This window comes from Scomber scombrus, chromosome 10, assembly GCF_963691925.1.
Source record: "Scomber scombrus chromosome 10, fScoSco1.1, whole genome shotgun sequence".
NCBI classification, from domain to species: Eukaryota; Metazoa; Chordata; class Actinopteri; order Scombriformes; family Scombridae; genus Scomber; species Scomber scombrus.
The window spans coordinates 29,830,493-29,851,551 of record NC_084979.1 but is presented as its reverse complement, the minus strand read 5'-3'; the positions used below and the strand labels follow the sequence as shown (position 1 = coordinate 29,851,551).

The following is a 21,059-nucleotide window of genomic DNA, read 5'->3' as shown; positions in this document are numbered from 1 at the left end:
AACCTGCAAAGGGTCAAATTAAAGAAGCTGGATGTAGAGAATTATTGGCACATTTATTTAAAAAAAAAAAAATGAATGGTTGATCAATTATTTTAAAAAAGCTTTAGAAAAGCTTTAAGAAAAATAATAATCTGATTAATTGATAATGGAAATAATCTAGTGAACTGAATAAAATACATCAATGTTGCAGGTTGGCACACTGCAAACACACAATCAAAGTCATTTCAAACAAAAAGCTTGTGAAAGCAGTCCTGTTTTGTTTCTATTAAAAGAAAAAAAAAAATGAAAAGAGTCTCTGCTCAGTGTCAGGCTCTCTGCTGCCCCTCTGTGGCGAACAGTAAGTACTGCAGGAAGTCCAGGTCACTCCAACTCGTAGGAGCTGCTGTCCAGGTGAACCTTTAGGGTTGAGAAGTCTGGCCTGTCGGCTGGATCGGCGCTCCAACATTTCAGCATGATATCGTAGAGAAAGTTGGGACATTTGGGCGGAGATGGCATCCTGTATCCTTTGGTAACCTCAATGTATACTTCCTGATTACTGAAAGCTGAGGGAGAGAGAGGAAAAAGATGTGTAAGTGCTAGAAGTGCAGTAGTAGAGAAGAGAGGTTCAGCATTAGTTTTAACCTGTTTGTTTGTTTGTTTTTTCAGTATAATTTTACACTAATAGTTGTCAGCTTGAAAAGTAATCTAATGCTACTTTTACAAACACCTCCTCATGTTACATATCACAGTCCTTGTATTAATATATTTGCTAGATATGGCTGTCAACTTTCACTTCCCTAAACATCCAAACTATATTAATGCTGAACTTTCACAGTGACAGTCTGCAAAATGCTGCAACTTTACAGGAAATAGTTTCTTCATTTCGTCACCTTATGAAAATTCGTATCCTAAAATCGACAATGACGTAATCAGAAAGTATAGTTAAGACAGAGGGCTGCAAACATGGCTGCAACTATATGATATACTATTTATTAAGTGTGAATTATTCAATCTCAATTTCCCAAAGACCAAGATGACATTTTCAAATGTTTTGTTTGACCAGAAGTTTCAAATTCAACAAACCTGGGTAAGGAACGCCTCCGTAGGTGATGATCTCAAAGAGCAAGACACCAAAAGACCAGACGTCCGATTTGTTGGAGAACTTTCCGTGGCTGATGGCCTCAGGAGCGCTCCACTTATAGGGAATCTTTTTATCTTCTGTGATGTAGAATGGTTCCTGGATGAAAAATCATTGTGTTAAAAACTTGAATTAACTTAAAAAAAGAAGACACACAGACAGACAAACCCTCCTGGTCTCCATACCTTGATCACTCTGGCCAGTCCGAAGTCAGCCACCTTACAGATGTAGTGTTCCCCCACCAGGACGTTTCGAGCTGCTAAATCTCTGTGGATGCTGTTCTGCTCCTCCAGGTATGACATCCCATCAGCCACCTGGGCACCCATGTCAATGAGTGACACCACATCTTGAACCTGCCCCTCCTTACCTGACACATAAAATAAAATATACAGAGAAACCAATCAGGATCAAGAATCAATAGTCCAACTAAGATTAACTGTAGAGCCCAAATCTTCGCCTCTCATTTTGAGGTACTTGTACTTTACTTGAGTATTTCCATGTGATGCTACTTTATTCTTTCTACTCCACTACATTTATTTGACAGCTTTAGTTACTTTTCAGATGAAGATTTGACACAATGGATAATTTAACAAGCTTTTAAAATACAACACATTGTTAAAGATGAAACCAAAAAGCAGTGTTTAGTCAGGCTCACATTTCAGATGTCTATGAGTTGTTAACAGCTCCACCAAATAGTGATTTTTCCCTCTAAACTTCTCACATTCTTTCATTTCAATAAATGTTCAAATGATCCAATATTTCAGCAACAATAAAATATTAGAGAAAAAGTCCAAAAACTGAAAGAACTTAGTTTATTCTTCTTTCCTCTCCCATTAATCATCTCACCACCCCTCACATTTATCTGCTGACCCTTTGGAGGGGCCCCACCCCTAGGTTGGGAACCACTGGACTAAACTAGCTAACTGTATATAAAGTAGTGTAAACTAGCTCCACCTCCAGCAGCTACAACAGTAACATGCTGCTCTAACACTGATGCTTCACTATTAATAATCTAATGATGTCATAATAATAATATATCAGTCAGAGGACCAAACCACTACTTTTACTGTAATACTGCATACTACATCACTCATAATACTGCAGTACTTTTACTGTAATACTGCATACTACATCACTCATAATACTGCAGTACTTTTACTGTAATACTGCATACTACATCACTCATAATACTGCAGTACTTCTACTGTAATACTACATCGCTCATAATACTGCAGTACTTTTACTGTAATACTGCATACTACATCACTCATAATACTGCAGTAGTTTTAGTGTAATACTGCATACTACATCGCTCATAATACTGCAGTACTTCTACTTAAGTAGGAATTTTTTTCTTGTTATGGAGTATTTTTAGATTGCAGTATTGGTACTTTTAGTGAAGTAAAGGATTTTAATACTTCTTCCTCTCTACACACACCATCTTAAATCTAGCTAACCTCTATTTCGCCGTGTATTTTTACTAAATAGTTCCTACTGTGAAGTTTCCATGTTTACAGTTATTCGTTTACTGTGACTGTGAGTTCTGGGATCACATGTTTTCTAAGAGTGAGTTACTGGTAAGGAAAAGATCACAGAGTATTCAACTTCCTCAATGTCGTCTTCACTATCTACAATCTGGACTGGCATCAGAAATATGTAGAAAATACGAGCCGTCACAGGTCTTGTTGTCGTTACGTTACACTACATTAACTACGCTGTAGTCTAAGAAGGTTTCATAGCTATGACTTAACCCTTTAACACAAGTCTATATTTATTGTAGATCTGGTTTGGTGGTTTTAATATCAGCATTTTTCAAAATCACAAGAATAACTCACAATGATATACTACTAAATATTAACAATGTCTTAATGCTTCAAGAGGCTAAATGTTTCAGGTGGCAGCCTCTTGTAAATGTCATGATCTGTAGCTAATTAATGATACTTGTGTAAGATATTAAACTGTTGGTTATTGTCTGGTTTATATGCTCTTAGAAAACTGCGGTATGTACTAGTTATGCTCAGATAAAGATGGTTTCCAGGATAAAGAAAGACCATTTTGTGTGATGTTCATGATTGCAACAACAGATTTAGTTTAGACTGTTGACATGCTAACATTTGCTCAACAGTAAACACAACGTACAGCAGAAACTGATGGAAATGTCGATCATTTTTAGGTATTTGGTCATTAACCAAAGTGTACTGGACCAATTACACATTTGACCTGATGATGGTGCTAGATGAAAAGATCAGAGGATAGACATTCCTCCTCAGGGCAACATTTATCCAGTAGATGTTGAGACATTTCACGTTAAAATACAAATTCTTCATAGTTGAGGAAAAGTCAGAGGATCACAAGTGTCATCATGAATCACCATCTAGGAATCATGAATGTTGGGACTGATCCATCCAGTAGACGTCGAATCCGAGTACATTTCATGGCAATTCATCCAATAGTTGAAATATTTCAGTTGACATTTTCATTTCTAGTCGTGTCAGTAACATGGATAAAATGAAATGACCCTGGCATGGCAACAACAAGCAGCTGCATCACTTTTTTCAGTTCTTTCCATGTATAAACAACAAATATTCATGCTTGGTATAATCTTAAATGTCAGTGCAGGTCTGGTTTAATTCACAGAAAGAAACCATTGTTTAAACTGCAACTTTATTCAGAATAATCACAGTTTTATATATTATTGTCGTTGTGGCCCAGGGGCAATGCTGCTTTGAACAAAACTCACATCCTCCTGGACTGAAAGGCAAGATACCAACCATCAGCCCAACGATAACCTCAACTAACCCAGAGGCAGCGCTGCACGATATGGACCAATTATCGTATCTCTATATTGAAGCAAAATATCTAGATATCCATATGATATATGATATGACTATGATTTCACACATGTTTGAAATTTGAAGTGTAGTAACAGTGAAAATTAAGCATTCTTAACCTTTGTGTCGTCCTTCCCTCCTTCCCTCCTTCCTTCCTTCCTTCCTTCCTTCCTTCCTTCCTTCCTTCCTTCCTTCCTTTCCTTTCTCCCTTTCTTCCTTTCCTCCCTCCCTCCTTCTGTTTCTTTCTTCCTTCCTTCCCTCCTTCCTCTCTCCCTCTCTCCCTCCTTTCCTCCCTTCTTCCTCCCTTCCATCCATCCTTCCTTCTTCCTCCCTTCTTTCCTTCCTTCTTCCTCCCTTCCTTCCTTCCTTCCTTCCTTCTTCCTCCTTTCCTAACTTCCTTTCTTGACTCGAGGACAACAGGAGGGTTAAACAAAACAGCATAATAATACCAAATGGACAGCTACTCAACCCGATAGTCTATTAATCACAACAGATCGATAACTGTCTTAAGCTGCATTGAAATAAAAAATAAACATTTTTCTGCAACCAGTATTTTAAATGTAACAACATTAAAAATTAAGTCTTAAGTCTTAAATAAATATATATATACCATAACAATATATTGTTCAGCTCTACCCCGGGGGTATAAGACTCAGATTGCTTCACACAAACGACAGAAGCAAAAGAACACTGAGGTTTACCTCTGAGGAAGTTGAGCAAGCTGCCTTTCTCCATCAGCTCAGTGATGATGTAGAACGGCGTCGAAGCCGTGCAGACAGCGAACAGAGAGATGAGGTGGCGATGGCGGAGACTTTTCAAGATCTGAACTTCCCTATGAAATTCATGGTGATTCAACTCTGAGTCTGGAGAGAGAGAGAGAGAGAGAGAGAGAGAGTGAGAGAGACAGATGGAAAAAGAGGAACAGAGACAAAAGAGGAACAGAGGAAGGAGAAATGGAGAGAAGAAAAGAAGGAAACCAAACAGAAATCATTAACATATAATATATAACACTTGATATTGCAGAGAAACTGCAACTGCAACTTCGGTTCTTTCCAAGTAAGTCGAAGGTTAACAAACGACAGACATTTTATACAATGCAATAATATTGCAACTGCTTATTTTAAAAGTGTAAACGTATTTGCCCTATTTTGATATTGTAATAGGTGTGTGTGGCTTTACAGGAATGCTTTCAGGAATCAACATTTAAAACTATATATGCATTATATTCCACTCCATTGCCTGAATTACAATGCATTCAATTCAATTGTATTTCAGGGTTTCTGCAGGGTCTTAAAAAGTCTAAAATGTAATAATCTCAATTTTAGGCCTTAAAAAGTCCTTAATTCCTCCGTTGCCTTTTTTGTTTTTTTTTGAGAAATGAATTGTTGGGATTCACAGTTAGGTCTGTCTGTTGTAGTTCTTTCTGAAGGTACCAAATGATCCATTTAAAACGCAGTGCATTATCTGCAAGAAGTCCCTTAAATTAGGCACACTTGTTGTGAAAGCACTGGTGTCACACTCAAGATCAGATATTTTGTTACTTTGAAAGTAATTCTGGGACTTCGACTTTCCTTACTTTTTCATATCTTCAATTTAATTCATAATGGGCTTAAAAAGTCTTAAATTTTAACTTGTTCAAACTTGCAGAAACCCTGTATTTATGTAGCGCAAATCATAACTAAATGTATCTCAAAGAAGGCACGTTTCATATATAGCACAGGTCTTGATCAAAAGAGACCCTGCGGAATTAATTAGAGAAACAGAAAATGACCCGCTAACAGTGGAAATCATTTATCAAGCAAACACATGTCTAATATTATCTGGTTCCAGCTTGTAAAACATGAGGAGCTGCTGCTGTTCTTTATTTTATATCAATATAAACTAAATATGTTTGTTTGATTATTGTTTCTATTAATCACACAATATTGATTTTATCTATTGTTGCTCTCAGGAATTATGTTGGTCTCAGCTGCAGCTTCTGTTTTATCTGTTATTATGAAAAATCACCACAAGACGAAGCTCAAGTTTCCCACAAATTTCAGTTCGAAGGAATTTTTTTGAACACTTCTTGAAAATGATGAGAAATGGTTTTACTTCCTGTTTAGAGGAAGAGTTACACGCATATCATATTACTGCACATTGAATGAGTCGCCAGGTATGTGAGATACTTGACTGACTGCAGGTTTAGTGGTTTAGCTCACCAGTCTACCCCTCAAGCTACTCCTACACTCCTACTTCCTGCAGCTGTTTGTCACAAATAATTGACTCAATTGTTGTGAATGAAAATGACTTATTGTGATGATTAAAGCATTAGTAGAAACATAAACTATTATTAGCACACTTAATGCCAAAAGGGTGATTAATTCCTACTTAAAAAAGAAAGAAAAATGAATTTCACTGAGGGATTGCGCAACACTTTGGAAGTTTTGATGACTAATGTTATTGTGTGTCTCACATAACAATGATGCACATCACGCAAACTATGTAGTACAGTATCTGTGGTGATTACCGGGTCTAAAAACATCTCTTTACATTCTTATGTGTGTCTTTACCGGTTAAACCAAACCCACACCGTTTCATGGTAATCACATTTTGTATTTTTCCACTACACCGAAGACTCTCATCTTCATTAACGATATTACTTACGTGACACCGTTGAAGAATTAAAGCAGAAATAAAAAAGGATATCTGACATGTGATTGTGCAAAGCTAAGCAAAAATACATCCAAAAAACCAAATACTGGAAGCAGAAGAAACAGATGAACTGAAAGTTGGACAGCTTTCACATTCACATCCACACAACTTCTCTGTTAATGCTCTGTGTTTTAGATTAGAGATTTGAGGTCATGTCAATACAACCTGAACATTTTCTCTCTGGTTGTTTTTAACGTACATATAAATCTACTTCTACTATTTCACATATCAATAGTATTTTACAGCACACCACATGTTTTTAAGACAACTGAAGGCATTATCTATTCAATATGAGAGGTAGAATTCATTGAGAAATTGGTAGCTAGCAATCAATCAATAATGCAAGTGGTGCAAAAACGAGTTAAATCGTACACCAGTGGTCTCCAACCCTGCTCCTTGAGAGCTACTGCCCTGCATGTTTTAGGTATCTCCTCCACTCTAACACATCTGATTCTAATAATGAACTTGTTATCAAGCTCGTTGACAAGCTTCAGCTGCTTGATAACGAGCTAATAATTAGAATCAGGTGTGTTAGAGTGGGGTGATATACTAGATACTGGATATTAATTAACTTGTTATCAAGCAGCTGAAGCTTGTCAACGAGCTTGATAATGAGTTAATTATTATAAGTATCAGGTGTGTTAGAGTGGGGAGATACGTAAAACACACAGGGCAGTAGCTCTCGAGGAGAAGGGTTGGAGACCACTGTCCTAAACTGTCCTCAATCAATTAGCAGGATGTATGAAATATCTGCAGTTTACCAGCTGCCTGGTGTAAAATCTCATATCATTAGATGCCTATGATTTAAGCTTTGTGTCGTCCTCCCGGGTCAAATTGACCCCGTCTTTTTTTACTGTTCCTTCTTTCCTTCCTTCCTTCCTTCATTCCGTCTGTCCTTCCTCCCTATCTCCTTCTCTCTTTCTTTCCTTCCTTTCCTTCCTCCCTTCCTTCTTTCCTCCCCCCTACCTACCTTCCTCCCTTCCTTCCTTTGTTCTTTCCTCTGTCCTTCTTTCCTTCCTTCCTCTTTTTCTTTCTCCCTCCTTCCCTCCCTCCCTCCTTCCTTCCTTCTTTCCTCCCTCCCTGCTACCTTCCTTCCTTCCTTATTTCCTCTGCCCTTCCTTCCTTCCATTCCTTCCTCTCTTCCTTCTTTCCTTTCCTCCCTTCCTTCCTTCCCCTCTTCCTCCCCTTCTTCCTTCCCTCCTTTCCTTCCTTCTTCCTTCCTCCCTTCCTTCCTTCCCTCCTTTCCTCCCTCCTTCCTTCTTTCCTCCCTCCCTCCTACCGTCCTTCCTTCCTTCTTTCCTTTCCTCCCTTCCTTCCCTTCTTCCTTCCCTCCTTCCTTCCTCCCTTCCTTCTTTCCTTTCCTCCCTCCCTTCCTTTCCTTCTTCCTTCCCTCCTTCCTTCCTCCCTCCTTTCCTTCCTTCTTCCTTCCTCCCTTCCTTCCTCCCTTCCTTCCTCCCTTCCTTCCTTCCTTCCTTCCTTGACTCGAGGACAACAGGAGGGTTAAGCTGCAATTGATAATTAAGCTTTCAAATATTCTTTCAGTTGTTTACTTGTTTGTCCGTCAACTGTCAAAAATGCAAATCACAGTTTCCCTGAACCTGAGATCCGGCCTGCACATTGTTTTGTCTGATCAACCGTCCAAAACCCAAACATATTTATATTATATTTTTTTAAATATAAATGTATGATAACATTAAATAAAAAAGAAGGCGGCTAAAATGTTCACATGTCGTTTGAGAAGCTGGAACCCGATAAGTTTGCTGTCTTTCCTCGTTGAAATGACTTGTATGATTAAGTGATTATGAAACTTATTGCCGATTCATCTTCTGTTGACTTATACATTAATCTAGCTGTGATATAGTCAACAAGTTGTTTAAATTAAACGTCCAAATACATGATTTGTTCACGTGTTCTCCAGAATGTTTCTAATCGACCTGCTTTAAGTACCAATCAACTGTTCCTAATCAGAAACCCAGATGTTAAATCAGCCATTTTTAAAGCAACAGATGTGATGAAATACCATTTTTGATGATCTTGATGGCGACATTAATACTTTTTTTCCAGAGTCCTCGGTAGACATCAGAGAAATAACCGCTGCCTAGCTCCTCCTTTAGGGTGAACTCCTCTTTGGGGAGCTCCCAGTCGTCCTCCGTGAAATTAGGATCTGCTTTGGGCTTTTTCTGATGGAGGAAACATAAAAATACACTTTTAGGTCCTAAAGGGACACAAATAAAATGTATGAATTATCATTAATATGTAGGATTATTATGGGTGTTTTGTGTGTGTTTGACAGACACGGCAGAAAAAAATGAAAAATGATGATGTATAGCAGTACATATTTATCACATTGATGCAATAAGGAAGAATTGCTGTGTGTTGAGCACTTTGGACTTGAAGACACGTCAATCATAATCAGACTGAACTGACCCTTCGCTAAGGCCGCGCTTTTTATGTTTCGAGCTGACTCTTCAAAACAAGAACCTCCATAAAAGGGTCTTAAATAGTGGCTTAATACATAATATTGTGCTAAAAGGCATAATAAGTCAAGGGAATAACTAACAGGTCCCAGGCCAGAGTTGATGATCTTTGTAAAATGCACGTTGTCAGACCCTCTTCGTAATATTATGGGTTTGATAAAGAAAAAAGTAAAAGTCATTCAGAGTTGTGCGCGGTGATTCAGCAGTTTGAAACCAGGCTTGAGTTTTTTGTGATCAAGCATCTTTGTAATTGTCCTTGGCCCTATTTTGAGTAAGTTGACTCAGAGTTCAAGGTAACTCTGGTTTTTTCGGTTTCACAAAGCCAGTTCAGCTTAACTCTGCGTCAGTTACCATGGCAACATACTGAACCTAACCTGCTGGCTGACAGGTTTTCTTCAACTAACCCAGAGTTTCTTTTCCTTTTTAGTTGAAGCCTGCAGACTGAAAGAGCTGTCAGACATCACGGTGTGTCCTTTTCTTAAAGAGCCAGTTAATATTGAAGCACAAATACGAAGCAGAAATCTCCGTCAGAGGGTGATCAGACCCCGCTGGGATGTTTTTTATCATTTTCTGATGATTGTTTCCATTTTTCTGTACAATCGATCATTTATCTGAACAAGATTCTCAGCCCTCGTATCGTCTGTACGACACATCGTGGACATGCTCTCAGTTCAGAACAAGTTCTTTGTGTTATACTTTGGTTTTTTCTTTGACAATGGCAGTTTTATATGTAACGTCTGTGACGCTGAGCATGTTTCCAAGGCAACCGTCTGTCAGGCTGTCAGAAATGCAAAATTTGAAGGGTATTGATAGCCAAGTGGTTACTGCGCATGCTTCACAGGGTTGCTGGTTCGATACCGGTGAGGAACTTTTGCTGCAGGTCTTTTCTCTCTCTCTCTCACTCTCACTCACTCTCTCTCTCTCTCTCTCTCTCTCTCTCTCTCTCTCTCTCTCTCTCTCTCTCTCTCTCTCTGTCTCTCTCTCTCTCAGAAAAGGAGTATTCAATAAACGACATGGGTGACACCATATTTGGTCCATAAACCAGAAAAGTCCAATTGAACGGGTGGTACTTGGTAATTTGGTGTCACCCATGTCATTCATTGGATACTCCCCTTGTCTATGATTGGCCTGAAGTCACATGCCCACAAACCCAAACCATCTAGGTAGATACCACATTGGCTGATACATGTCTGGATGCATATAGCTGGTTATTTTTTGGGGTTTGTTTTTACCTTTTTGACATTTTCTGCTTCTGCTTACCCTATTTAAATGCTGCTTGTAATGTGTTTTATGATGACTCTAATTAAGGCCACAAGCCGAAACACCTTGGTCTAATGATAAAGTTGTGTTGCTGGAGCTTTGAATTTTTTTTAGACATTGTGAATTTTCTCAATTCTGCCGCTATGTTATCTGATTTCTCAAAAGGAAGTCTGTGTTCAGTTTAAGTTAGAATACATCATAACAACACATCTACAAACACAAGGAAGCACATTGATGTCAATAACTGTATATGAATGTTTTGGAGGGGGGAGTTGACACCATCTCTGAATGTCCACACTTCTTCTTTTCATATGACCAAAAGTAAGAGGAACAAACAAGAGAAGAAGAAGCTACATAAATAGAAACACATACAAACGAATCTTACCCTCTTGCAGGGGCTTCCCAGTCTGCCTGCGTTGTTGAGGGCGTTGGTGCAATAATATTCCACCAGGTCGATCAGGGTGCTGAAGTCCTGGTTCATCTCCACGTAAAATTGACTCTCGTCCGATTGGAGGACCTTAAAATGCTTCACTCGAGTGCCCGACTTCACTGCATAAAGAGTCACACATGCACACAAAGTCAGATTTAAGTCCTGTTAATGTTTTTACACATTAATTATAATTGTGGTTTATTGAAATTTTAAATTCTCATTTTATGTAGGTTTTGTATATGTTATGTTTCCCGAGCTTAGATCTTGAAATGTGGAGATATTCAGATAATCAGATCAGTTTAAAACAAGGTTAACCAAACTTATGTGAAAGAGGAAACGATAAGCAGCGAGTGGTAAAATTGCCCAAAATGTAACCTTCTGTATGAACTGTAGTCATACACAAACAGTGTTTCTGTTCAATAAGGGATTATTACAGACTTTTTTGGGTGTTTTCACTTTGGATTTAACGACGAACAGTTACAGTTTATATGTTAACAACCCGTGTGATAATCTTGCCTTGTCACTCTTCATTGTTGTGTTCCCAAATCTCTGCAATTAACGTTATCGTAAACAATCTCTCTCTCTCCTATTCTTGCTCTCTCTCCCCCCTACCCCAACTGGTCGAGGCAGATGTTCTCCCACTTTGAGCCTGGTTCTGGTTCTGAGGGTTCTTCCTGTTAAAAGGGAGTTTTTTCTTGCCATTGTCGCTAAGTGCTTGTTCATGTGGGAATGTTGGGTCTCTTTAAAATTAAAACCCGAAGAGTTCGGTTTAGACCTGCTCTATGTGTAAAGTGCCTTGAGATAACTTTGTTGTGATTTGGCGCTATACAAATAAAGATTGATTGATTGATTGAATAGAAACCATGGAGTTGAGACACAAGGTGTAATAAAACCTGTATGATCCACTTAACGTCTTTGGACTCTACTTCCCATTGGCTCGCAGACCTGAAGGCCCCATCTTGAATATTTAGATGGTGCACAATTACAAGAGGGATTTAAATTAAATTATCTTCAAATGACAATAATATCGTTTATCGCGATTATTTCTTAGACAATATACCGTCCAACAAAAGTAATTATCGTGACAGGACTAGAGAAATTAATTAATCTCATTTTTTATCTCAGACACATAAAAAATATATATAAATAATATATAATATATATAAATAATGCTGAAACACGCACAATATCCTACTCTGATATTTCCCTGCTAGCTACTAAATCCCACAAGCAGTTTATAGATGAAGGGTGCGGTTAGCTCGTCATCAAAATCCTGTTTGGTTGGACACATTTTTTGGGTATGTCCCTGAATTCAAATGAATGATGAGTCATCAAACATGAGAACAATTCACAGGAAAAGTAAAGACAGGAGTTTTGGTGTAAAGCTACTTAGTAAATGTTTTTTTTTGTAGATGCATTTAACATATCACAAGAGATAACTGAATGATTAACAGCTGGTTTGTCAGACATCCGTCTCACATTAGTCAGACAAATAGCTTCTATTTTAATCCATACAGCTTTGTGCAGCCTTACAAATTACAGTGTAATTGTTACCTGAAGCATAGTTTCACATACCTACTACTACAGTTATTGTGTGTTGGGCTCTGAGTGCTGCCAAAACATACGTGACCTACTCTGAAGACCGTACCTTAACAAAATGCTAACAGGCTGATTTCACTTTATTATCAGACCTGCTGGATGCCTCCTAGTAACCCCTGAATGTTTTCAAAGCCCACAGTGGGAGTCGCTGTTAGTGGGTTAGGTTAATAGGTGTCTGGCAGATTGGGGAGCAGAGAAATTGAGCAATCATCTCTCTTCCTCTTGGTAGTGTTTTGCACTCTGCTGTTGTTTTCATCAGGTGCATAAAAAGATGGAAAACATAAATACTGACATTTTCTGTGGTTACGCTCGTGCTGTTGCTCTTTAAAAGGGCATCAGTTAAATGTCTTGAGGCAGTGACACATGGACAGGCAAAAGAAAGAGATTTTTTTTAACCTAACAGGATTATCACACTCAGAGTTTCGAGCATATATTAACAGCAACTAGGTGAACAGAAGAGGGAGAAAAACTGTTTGCATCAACAAGGCAAAATTCTGGTTTTAAGGTATCGACCGAAATAAATCAATACCAAGTAGTATCGAAGCATCTCTCGTCTATTACTATTCATTTTCTATGAGGAGAGTTTCATTTACCAGTCTGACCAGCGACAGGTCATTTGAATAAAGTTACAAATTAGAGCAAACTTTACTTTGAAGCTCTGTAGTGATTTGCCCCCCAAAAAAGAAAGAAAGAAAGAAAAAAGTGTCAAAGTGGTGCAACAGGTAGGTGTTAATAAATGTGTAGTTTCTAAGATCCTTCTTTTTTTTTACCTTTAAAGTATAGACCAACATAAATTGTTACCAAGTAGTATCGAAACGTCTCCCATCAGACGATACCTGCAATCGATCCTTTTTGCACCGAGAGCTAGAAAATATGACTATTTGTATGAACTTGCTCACAACCTGTCTGTGGTGAATTCGAGTTAGTGTGCTTATGGCGCTTTTCCACTATACAGTTCTATCACTACTCGACTCTACTCAACTCTACTTTGTTTTTTTTTTGCGTCTCCATCAGGGATAGTACCTGGTACCTGGTTCTTTTTTAGTAGCTGCTCTGCCGAGGTTCCAAGCGAGCCGAGCCGATACTAAATGTGACGTCAACAGACTGCCGGCCGCTGATTGGTCAGAAGAGTTGTCGCTGGAAGAGTCATGAGCCGTCCCACACAAGAATCAAACGCGGCATTTTTAAATACCAACAACAGCGTTACAGCGATTGGTTTCTCTTCTCTTGCTTTGTGTGAGACAGAAAGCCTCATACAGCAGCAAGTACACCATCGCCTCCATGTCCTCCATTGTTTATGTGTTTGTGCAGTTTCGAGTAGCCATGCTATGACGACCCCGCCCACGTTGAGGAGGAACTATAGTAATGGAAAAGGTTGTTCCTGGTACCAAACCGAGTCGAGCCGAGCCGAGTAGTGCTAAAACTGTATAGTGGAAGAGTGCCATTAGTTAGCAGTTCAGCAGCCAAGATGCTTCCTAAACACTCTAAAGTGTGTCTACACTACACTCCTGTTACACCGGACTATTTGGATTGGTGCTGGTATGGCAGTTTTTTAAAAGATACCCTGCCCTATTTATCACTGTGACCAACATCAAGACAGAAAACACAGTGAGATAATGTGTGTTGGCCTCCACTGAAGCAGCATTTCATTGTGTAGGCGGAAATGTCTCTCTCTCTTTTTGTTATTCGCCTCAAGCAGCCTTATAAAGTGATACTTCACTGTAAGCGAGCTACAGAGAGTGGTACAAACCAGTGTCAGCAGGAGTGTTTCTGTGTGTTTGTGTTCAGCTCAACCCCTGACTGAACTCAGAGCTCACCAGAAAGCCGGGCTTACCCCTAAACATTGATGATTCAGCAGCCAAGAAATCCCTGAGTCGACCTTTTTTGTTATTCAAATCAGTGCCTCTTTTTTTTTCAGCTGCGTCATCGTATACAGAGTAAAGCAGGGAGGCAGCCTGAATGTAAATATGTTCAGCTGGGACATAGCCTTACCAGAAACTCCAGCTCTTCCTTTTTATTCCCCCTCCAGTCTCTCTCTCCTTTTTCCTCTTATCTCTAAGTTTCCTGAAGCAACTTAAAAAAATGGGATGCGACTAACTTTTTCAACTCTTCAGGCAAATGTGTCTTTTCTTTGACTTTATATGTGATCCTGCATCCTTTTTAAAATTCACCTTATATTCTGTCTAAACACACAGTTGCAGATGAATAAATTAAGCATCATCGTCACTGCCACTTCTTGGCTGTGTCTAACATCACTCCCTTATTCACCCATTCACTACTCCTTGTATAATAAACAAGAAATACTTTGCTCAGTAGTGAGCAGCTTACTAATCTTCATCATTTTGTGTCGTCACCATCAGCTTTAGAGTCACGTGACGGTAGTTGTCTTTTAAATTGTGGAGCATTGCATTGTGAGATTGTTAGCAGAAAGTAGTGTACATGCCATTGTGGAATAGGTCTGGGCAATAAATTGATGTTATACCGATATCATGATATTTGGATATGGAATAAGTGTCTTTTCCTACTTTAAAAAGGCTTCATTACATTATCTGTCTTTATCCACTTAGTCATTATATCCACATTACTGATGATTATTTATCCAAAATCTCATTACGTACATATTTTGTGAAAGCACCGATAGTCATTCCTACAATATTCTCCAAATATTGATATCAAGATATTTGGTCTGCCCATATCGCCCAGGCCTAATGTGGAATATTTAAGGACTCTATACAGTGGATATATTTACACACTCAGCATTTGGACACTCAAATAAAGTGGTAGAGGGTATATTTGGAGCAATGTGTAGTAAATAGGGAGTGATTTCAGACAGAGCCAGAGAGTAAAAAGCAACTTAAGACATTTTACAACAATTTGTGACATTGTGTCAAGTAGGGATGCAAATTGTTTTAAAAATTATGACACCAGCACCGATCCAAGTACTCTTAAAGTGATACTGATAACCAACTGAGTACTTCATTTGATACTCATCGTTCTTTTATCCAGTGTAACAGGCGTGTAGTGTAGACACACTTTAGAGCGTGCAGGTGGCATCTTGGCTGCTGAACTGTTAAGCGCGTTAACTCAAATTCACCATGACTTCACCACCACAGACGGGTTGTAGCTGCTGTGGCAGTGGACCAATCACATGTCGCGTTACATCGAAGGACGCTTGCTGTTGATTGGCTGTGAGCAAGTCCGTACAAATAATCATATTTTCTAGTTCTGGTTGGAAAAAGGATCGATTGCAGGTATCGTTTGACGGGAGACGTTTCGGTATCGATTTATTTCGGTCGATACCTTAAAGCAGCATTTTATTTATTTGATGACATCTGTTATCTTGGATAAAATCATGCATAAAAAATAAGGATCTTAGAAACCAGAGCAAAGACCTTTTCCTCCATAGACATTAATCAACACCATATAAAGACTAAACTTCCTGTTGCACTACGTTGACCCTTTTTCTTTCATTCTTCCTTTTTTTTTTTTTTTTTGGTAAATCACTACAAAGTTTCAAAGTGTATTTTATTAGTTAACTTAATGCAAATTGACCTGTCGATGGTCAGACTGATAAATGAAACTCTCCTCATAGAAAATGAATAGTGTTGAGCTCACAGCGTTCAGGGTTTATACGTCTCTTTCCTTGTATCTCCGTCTTTTACTAAAAAAACATCCTGAACTGAAGTGAAACTCTCTCTTCCCTCTACTTTAACCCACTGACCCTGTACCACTCTCTCCCTTCCGTCACCCCTTCCCCTTTCTCATCTTGCCTGATAGGACGTGTCCAACGTCGTTTTTCTCACTGCAGCGGATGAGGAAAGCTCCCTCTTCATTGTCTGGTGTCAACAGGTGGTTTTGTGCCTCAAAGCGGTTCATAGTACCGAAATACCATCTGGATCAAGACAGAAAGACATTTATTAATGTATTAGACACAAATTAAAGTGATTATTATGAAGTGGTTGTATGGGTTCGGACTTAAAAACTCTAGGAACAAAAATAATCTGAGATATCGAATAAATCTTTAGAATAATCAAAGAATTACACAAGAATGAATTTGAGATGCAGTGGAAGTCACAGTAATAATAAAGTTTATTTCTATAGCACATTTCCAAACTGAGGTTACAAGATGCTTCTCATAAAACAATATACACCAGTTAAGTAACATAGAATTAGCAGAATATCACACATGAAACAATAAAAAAGGCGGTCGAGCAAAGATTGACGAATCACTGTCTGCACTCTGTAATGTTTCATGTCTGTGTCTTTTTGTTGTTGTAGTTTTGACTCCATAGAGTAGACTTACAGTGAGCCTGGTTAATCACAAGTAGTTTAGTTGTTGATCTTATTAACTTTCACATCACAACTTCTGATCTTCCTACTACACTGTGCTCAGTGGTGTTTGCCGTACACAGAACTACTCTCCAGAGAGTGAAAATGTGATCGCTGTTTTTAATCTATGAAGCCGTTTTTCTAAGCAAACTAATATAATCACACTCTTCATAAAGAAAGAACATGTCACCCAGTGCAGCAGTGTGACTTACTGACATATTTTTAATCGTTTTTGGACAACAACAGCAGCGTTCTTCAGAGGAATAATATATATATCAGAGTTTGGATAAACACACGATACTCAATTGCTGGTTTGACTCTAAACTTCAGATTTGTTGAAGAAAATGTCGAAAATTGCCAACGTCATCTTTTAATTATGAGGATTTACTGCTTTTATTACTTTAGCTGATAATGAACTGAATATATTTTAGGTTTAGGTAAAAAGAAATAAACCTTGAGCTTTAGAAAACTGTGACTGGCATGTTTTCACTATTTTGACATTTTATAGACCAAAAATGAATCTTTTAATCAATAAAATAACTGTCAGATTAATCAGTAATAAAAATACTTTAGCTATCTGTAGCTCTACTGGTTCTGTAAGTGGAAACCAAATAAACTATGTGAGTCTTAACTAAACCAAAACTAACCACATCAAACTGTGATTACTACTAATCCTTTTGGTATTCTATTATTGTGTCGAAGGTGATTAACTAGATGACAAATGATGCCGAAAATACTATAGTATAATGTAATTAAAGCTGCAGTATGTAACTATGTTTGTGTTATATTTGCTAAAATTGTCTTTATGTTCTGACAGTAGAATAAGATGCAGATCAACTGTGAAAAAAATCCAGTGTCTCTTGGTCCGTCCAGTGGTTGTAATGTGTGCAAGAATCCAACAGAGCAGATCGCACCAGACAGGAAGTCAGACACAGAATCAGCATAAAGTTCACGGTCAACTTTCAAAATAAAACAACCGGTGCGGAGCCCTGATCGTATTTGAGCAAAACAAACATGAATAAAACAGACAGATAAAGACACCATTGGTCTACGTAGCCTACTGGCCCACAATAGAAGCACAAAAATCAAAGAAAATGACCAACTAAATTTGAGCAAGTTAAAAAAATCGGACTGTTTAGTTTGTGCTGCTACTACAGTAATTACGGTAGCCTCAAGGAAATCGTTCAGTTTTGATTGGGCTACCGTAATTACCGTATAAACAGTGCAAACTTAATTTAAAAGACAGATTTCTCTGCAAAACTGTGGCGTAGCTGTACCACGGTGGAAATACCCCTGTGGCGCCTGTTGCGCTCTCAGTAGGTCAAACAGGCTTCCTCTGTTACCATGGTTACACGCCTGCTTGTGCACGGCAGGTTCCTCTGTGGGGAGACGCTTGGAAGGCAGGGCCACAGAGAGGAAATGGGGAGGGACCTCGAAGGTGTACTCATTCAAATCTTCCGGCTAAGTCGACTTTTTTCTCCATACTGCAGCTTTAATAGTTTAAAAACATTAGAGTCTAAACCTTTAAATCAATTCAACTTTCCAGCACCTGCTGACATGTGAGACTGACCGCACATTACACACTTCCCATTCTGTTGAAGCAATAAACAGAGACAGAGAGACAAAACAAGAAGTGGGGAGGCTGCCGGTGTTTGAGACACACAGACATGACACCGACGTTATGAAAGCTGTTACTGAACATTTCTCACAGTTGCAACAGAGTTCAGAAACGATCCGTCTTCAGTCCTGTTCGAGTGTTTTGATGTGAGCACATGTGTCCGAGATGATTGTTAAACCATCTGAACCATTAATACTCTGAGAAGGGGGCATAATGTGAGATTTTTCTTGTCCTTGCTCATTTTCAATCATGAAATATGTATCATGTAGTTATAAATCAGATATTTGTTATGATATAAAGTTGTAGCTGTATGAGTGTTTGCTCGCTGTTGAATAGCAGCAGATGGTGGCAGGTTATGGAAAAGTCCTGTAAGCCTCTACCAATACCTGTCTTCAGTAGATAAATGGTATCCTATTACATTTTGCTGAAATATAACTACCATGAAATTGCTGATTTAAAAAAAGCACCACATATAAGATAAGACTGGTGATTTTCTATATTTGTCTTATTGTACAGTAAGTGTATTTAAAGCCTGATGAATCTTATTCTTCTGTGCCGTAGACCTCTGTTGTTATTGTCCAAAAACTATTAAAATCACATCAATGAGTCAAACCGCTGCACTGAGTGAAATGTTCCTTTATTATGAAAAGTTTGGTCAAGTTAGTTTGTTCAGAAATGGCTCCAAAAACTAATAACATGGATGTTGTTGGTGGATTTATTTATAATAGGCACCTCACTGGAAAAACAATTTGATCAAACCTGCTGATAATAAACATAAGACAAAGTGTGTATTAGGTGGATCCACAGACTGAATTAGTATAAGTGTTATTTATTCAAGCTGATGTTGTAATTTGATGCAACATTACAACAGTTGAGTTTGCACAAATACAAGTTTAACAAGTGCAGTTCCAGTGAAATGTTGATGATTATGAGAACCGGACTGATCACATTAGAGTGAAACTGCACGTTTTCCTCCTGTTTGATTTCATAATACTAACTCACGGTTACTGTGCTGCAGCTAAAGCACCTGTGAGGGGCGAGTTTGTGTCAAGTTTCCGCATGAAGCATGTGTTCAGTACAAGGTTTCACAGAAATGCAAAAGATTTGATTTCGAGCACATAAAAGTCAATTATTTCGGCTTTAAAAACTACTGTAAAACATTGGTTGAGGTTGAACTTGGCTGAGCAGTAAATTAGTTAAAATGCTGAGCTACACTGTCTTAAATGTATTACATTAGACAGTACAAGGAAGTACAAAGGTTCAAGTTCAAAATGCTCTTCACTAGATACAGCTGCATCGACCTCTGCCACTAACACTGTCCTTTTCCTAAAGTCATTAAATAGAAATGTCAAAGTCCTGGACCCGGATAAGAAAGGTGCTTGTGTGTGTGTGTGTGTGTGTGTGTGTGTGTGTGTGTGTGTGTGTGTGTGTGTGTGTGTGTGTGTGTGTGTGTGTGTGTGTGTGTGTGTGTGTGTGTGTGTGTGTGTGTGTGTGTGTGGATAAAGACAGATAAGCATTTCCCAATCTGATTTATGTAGCTGGAGTTACGGGAAAAGAAGAGATTAAAGCACATCACACGTGCAGTTTTATTTGATCCATGACAAACATGCTGTGCTGAATCATACACTTCATAAAGTCTACATATAAATAAAATGGTTTAAAGGAAGGAAACATGCAAATTATTCTTCCCATAAGCCAAAGTTAACACATACAAATTACTCAGAAACCTAAAGATGTTGAGTTGGAAAACTGTGAAAATGGCCAAAAATCCACATCTGAGAAGCTGAAGATGAATTTTTGCTTATAATGAATCACTTATTAAGTTTAGGTTTAGTCTGTCAGAAAGGACTGAAGATGTCTCCTTCACTTATAAACACCTGGTTTAATGACACTTTCCCTAATTACCATCATGTGTAACCCCTCTAATTCACTGTTATACGCTTAATTAATCATTTAAAGCCTCTTAAATATTCATTTTACGGTTGATTTATTCCACAAGTGCATGAAGTAATCAAAGCAGTAAGAAGGTCAGGAGTTAAGTGAAGCTGAGATGTTTAAGTGATGAGTTTCTTACAGTATTTATAATATAAAATAAAGCACTCACGGCTCCATCTCCAGAGACTCAGCCCTCATCAGGTAGTTACTTGGCACCATCCCACGACCCAGCACGCGCCCGTTCTTGTCGATCTTCCGCGCGCTCCACCAGCCTCCATTGCGGGTGATCACACTGAACAGTTCCCCCTCCTCGAAAGACATTTCCTCCGGAGTCCTGGAGTCAAAGGGCCAGCGCGCCGTGAAGATGGCACTGCTCTCAGCCGACCTGCCCTGCGGAGACGGCGGCTCGGAGCTAGCTGATATCTGCTCAGACATATCATCCACATCTCCTCCTTCTCCTCCTCCATCAGCATTTTCAGGAGGCTTTTTATCTTTAAAAATCCTTTGCCATAGCGTTTCCAGACATGGGCAAGCTTTACGCAGACACTCACCCATAGATGACCATGAACGGTCTCCTCGGTTCAGCCTGTGAGCTCCTCCGACTTTACACCTGTTGGACAGGTATATGCAGGAATCCCCGGAATGTCCTGCAGAGAAGAAGCCGTGCACAGTTTAGTCCTGTTTAGTGTCACTGCGCTCAGACTACTGACTACAACTTCCTCATACCCGGCTGTGTTATTATTACCCGTAAACAACTCCGCCTATAATC

General features: G+C 38.8%; 1 protein-coding gene across 1 annotated transcript; it reads right to left on the bottom strand.

Moving 5' to 3' along the window:
* Positions 1-210: 210 nt before the first annotated feature.
* On the bottom strand, positions 211-20,845 carry ptk6b (PTK6 protein tyrosine kinase 6b). Its single transcript, XM_062427467.1, has 8 exons — positions 20,460-20,845; positions 16,179-16,300; positions 10,765-10,928; positions 8,663-8,822; positions 4,650-4,811; positions 1,303-1,484; positions 1,063-1,216; positions 211-542 (listed from the first exon to the last, which is right to left on the bottom strand). Exons 1-8 carry the CDS (start codon positions 20,843-20,845, stop codon positions 361-363), a joined length of 1,512 nt encoding a protein of 503 aa, XP_062283451.1. The 3' UTR covers positions 211-360.
* Between the last annotated feature and the right edge of the window lie 214 nt (positions 20,846-21,059).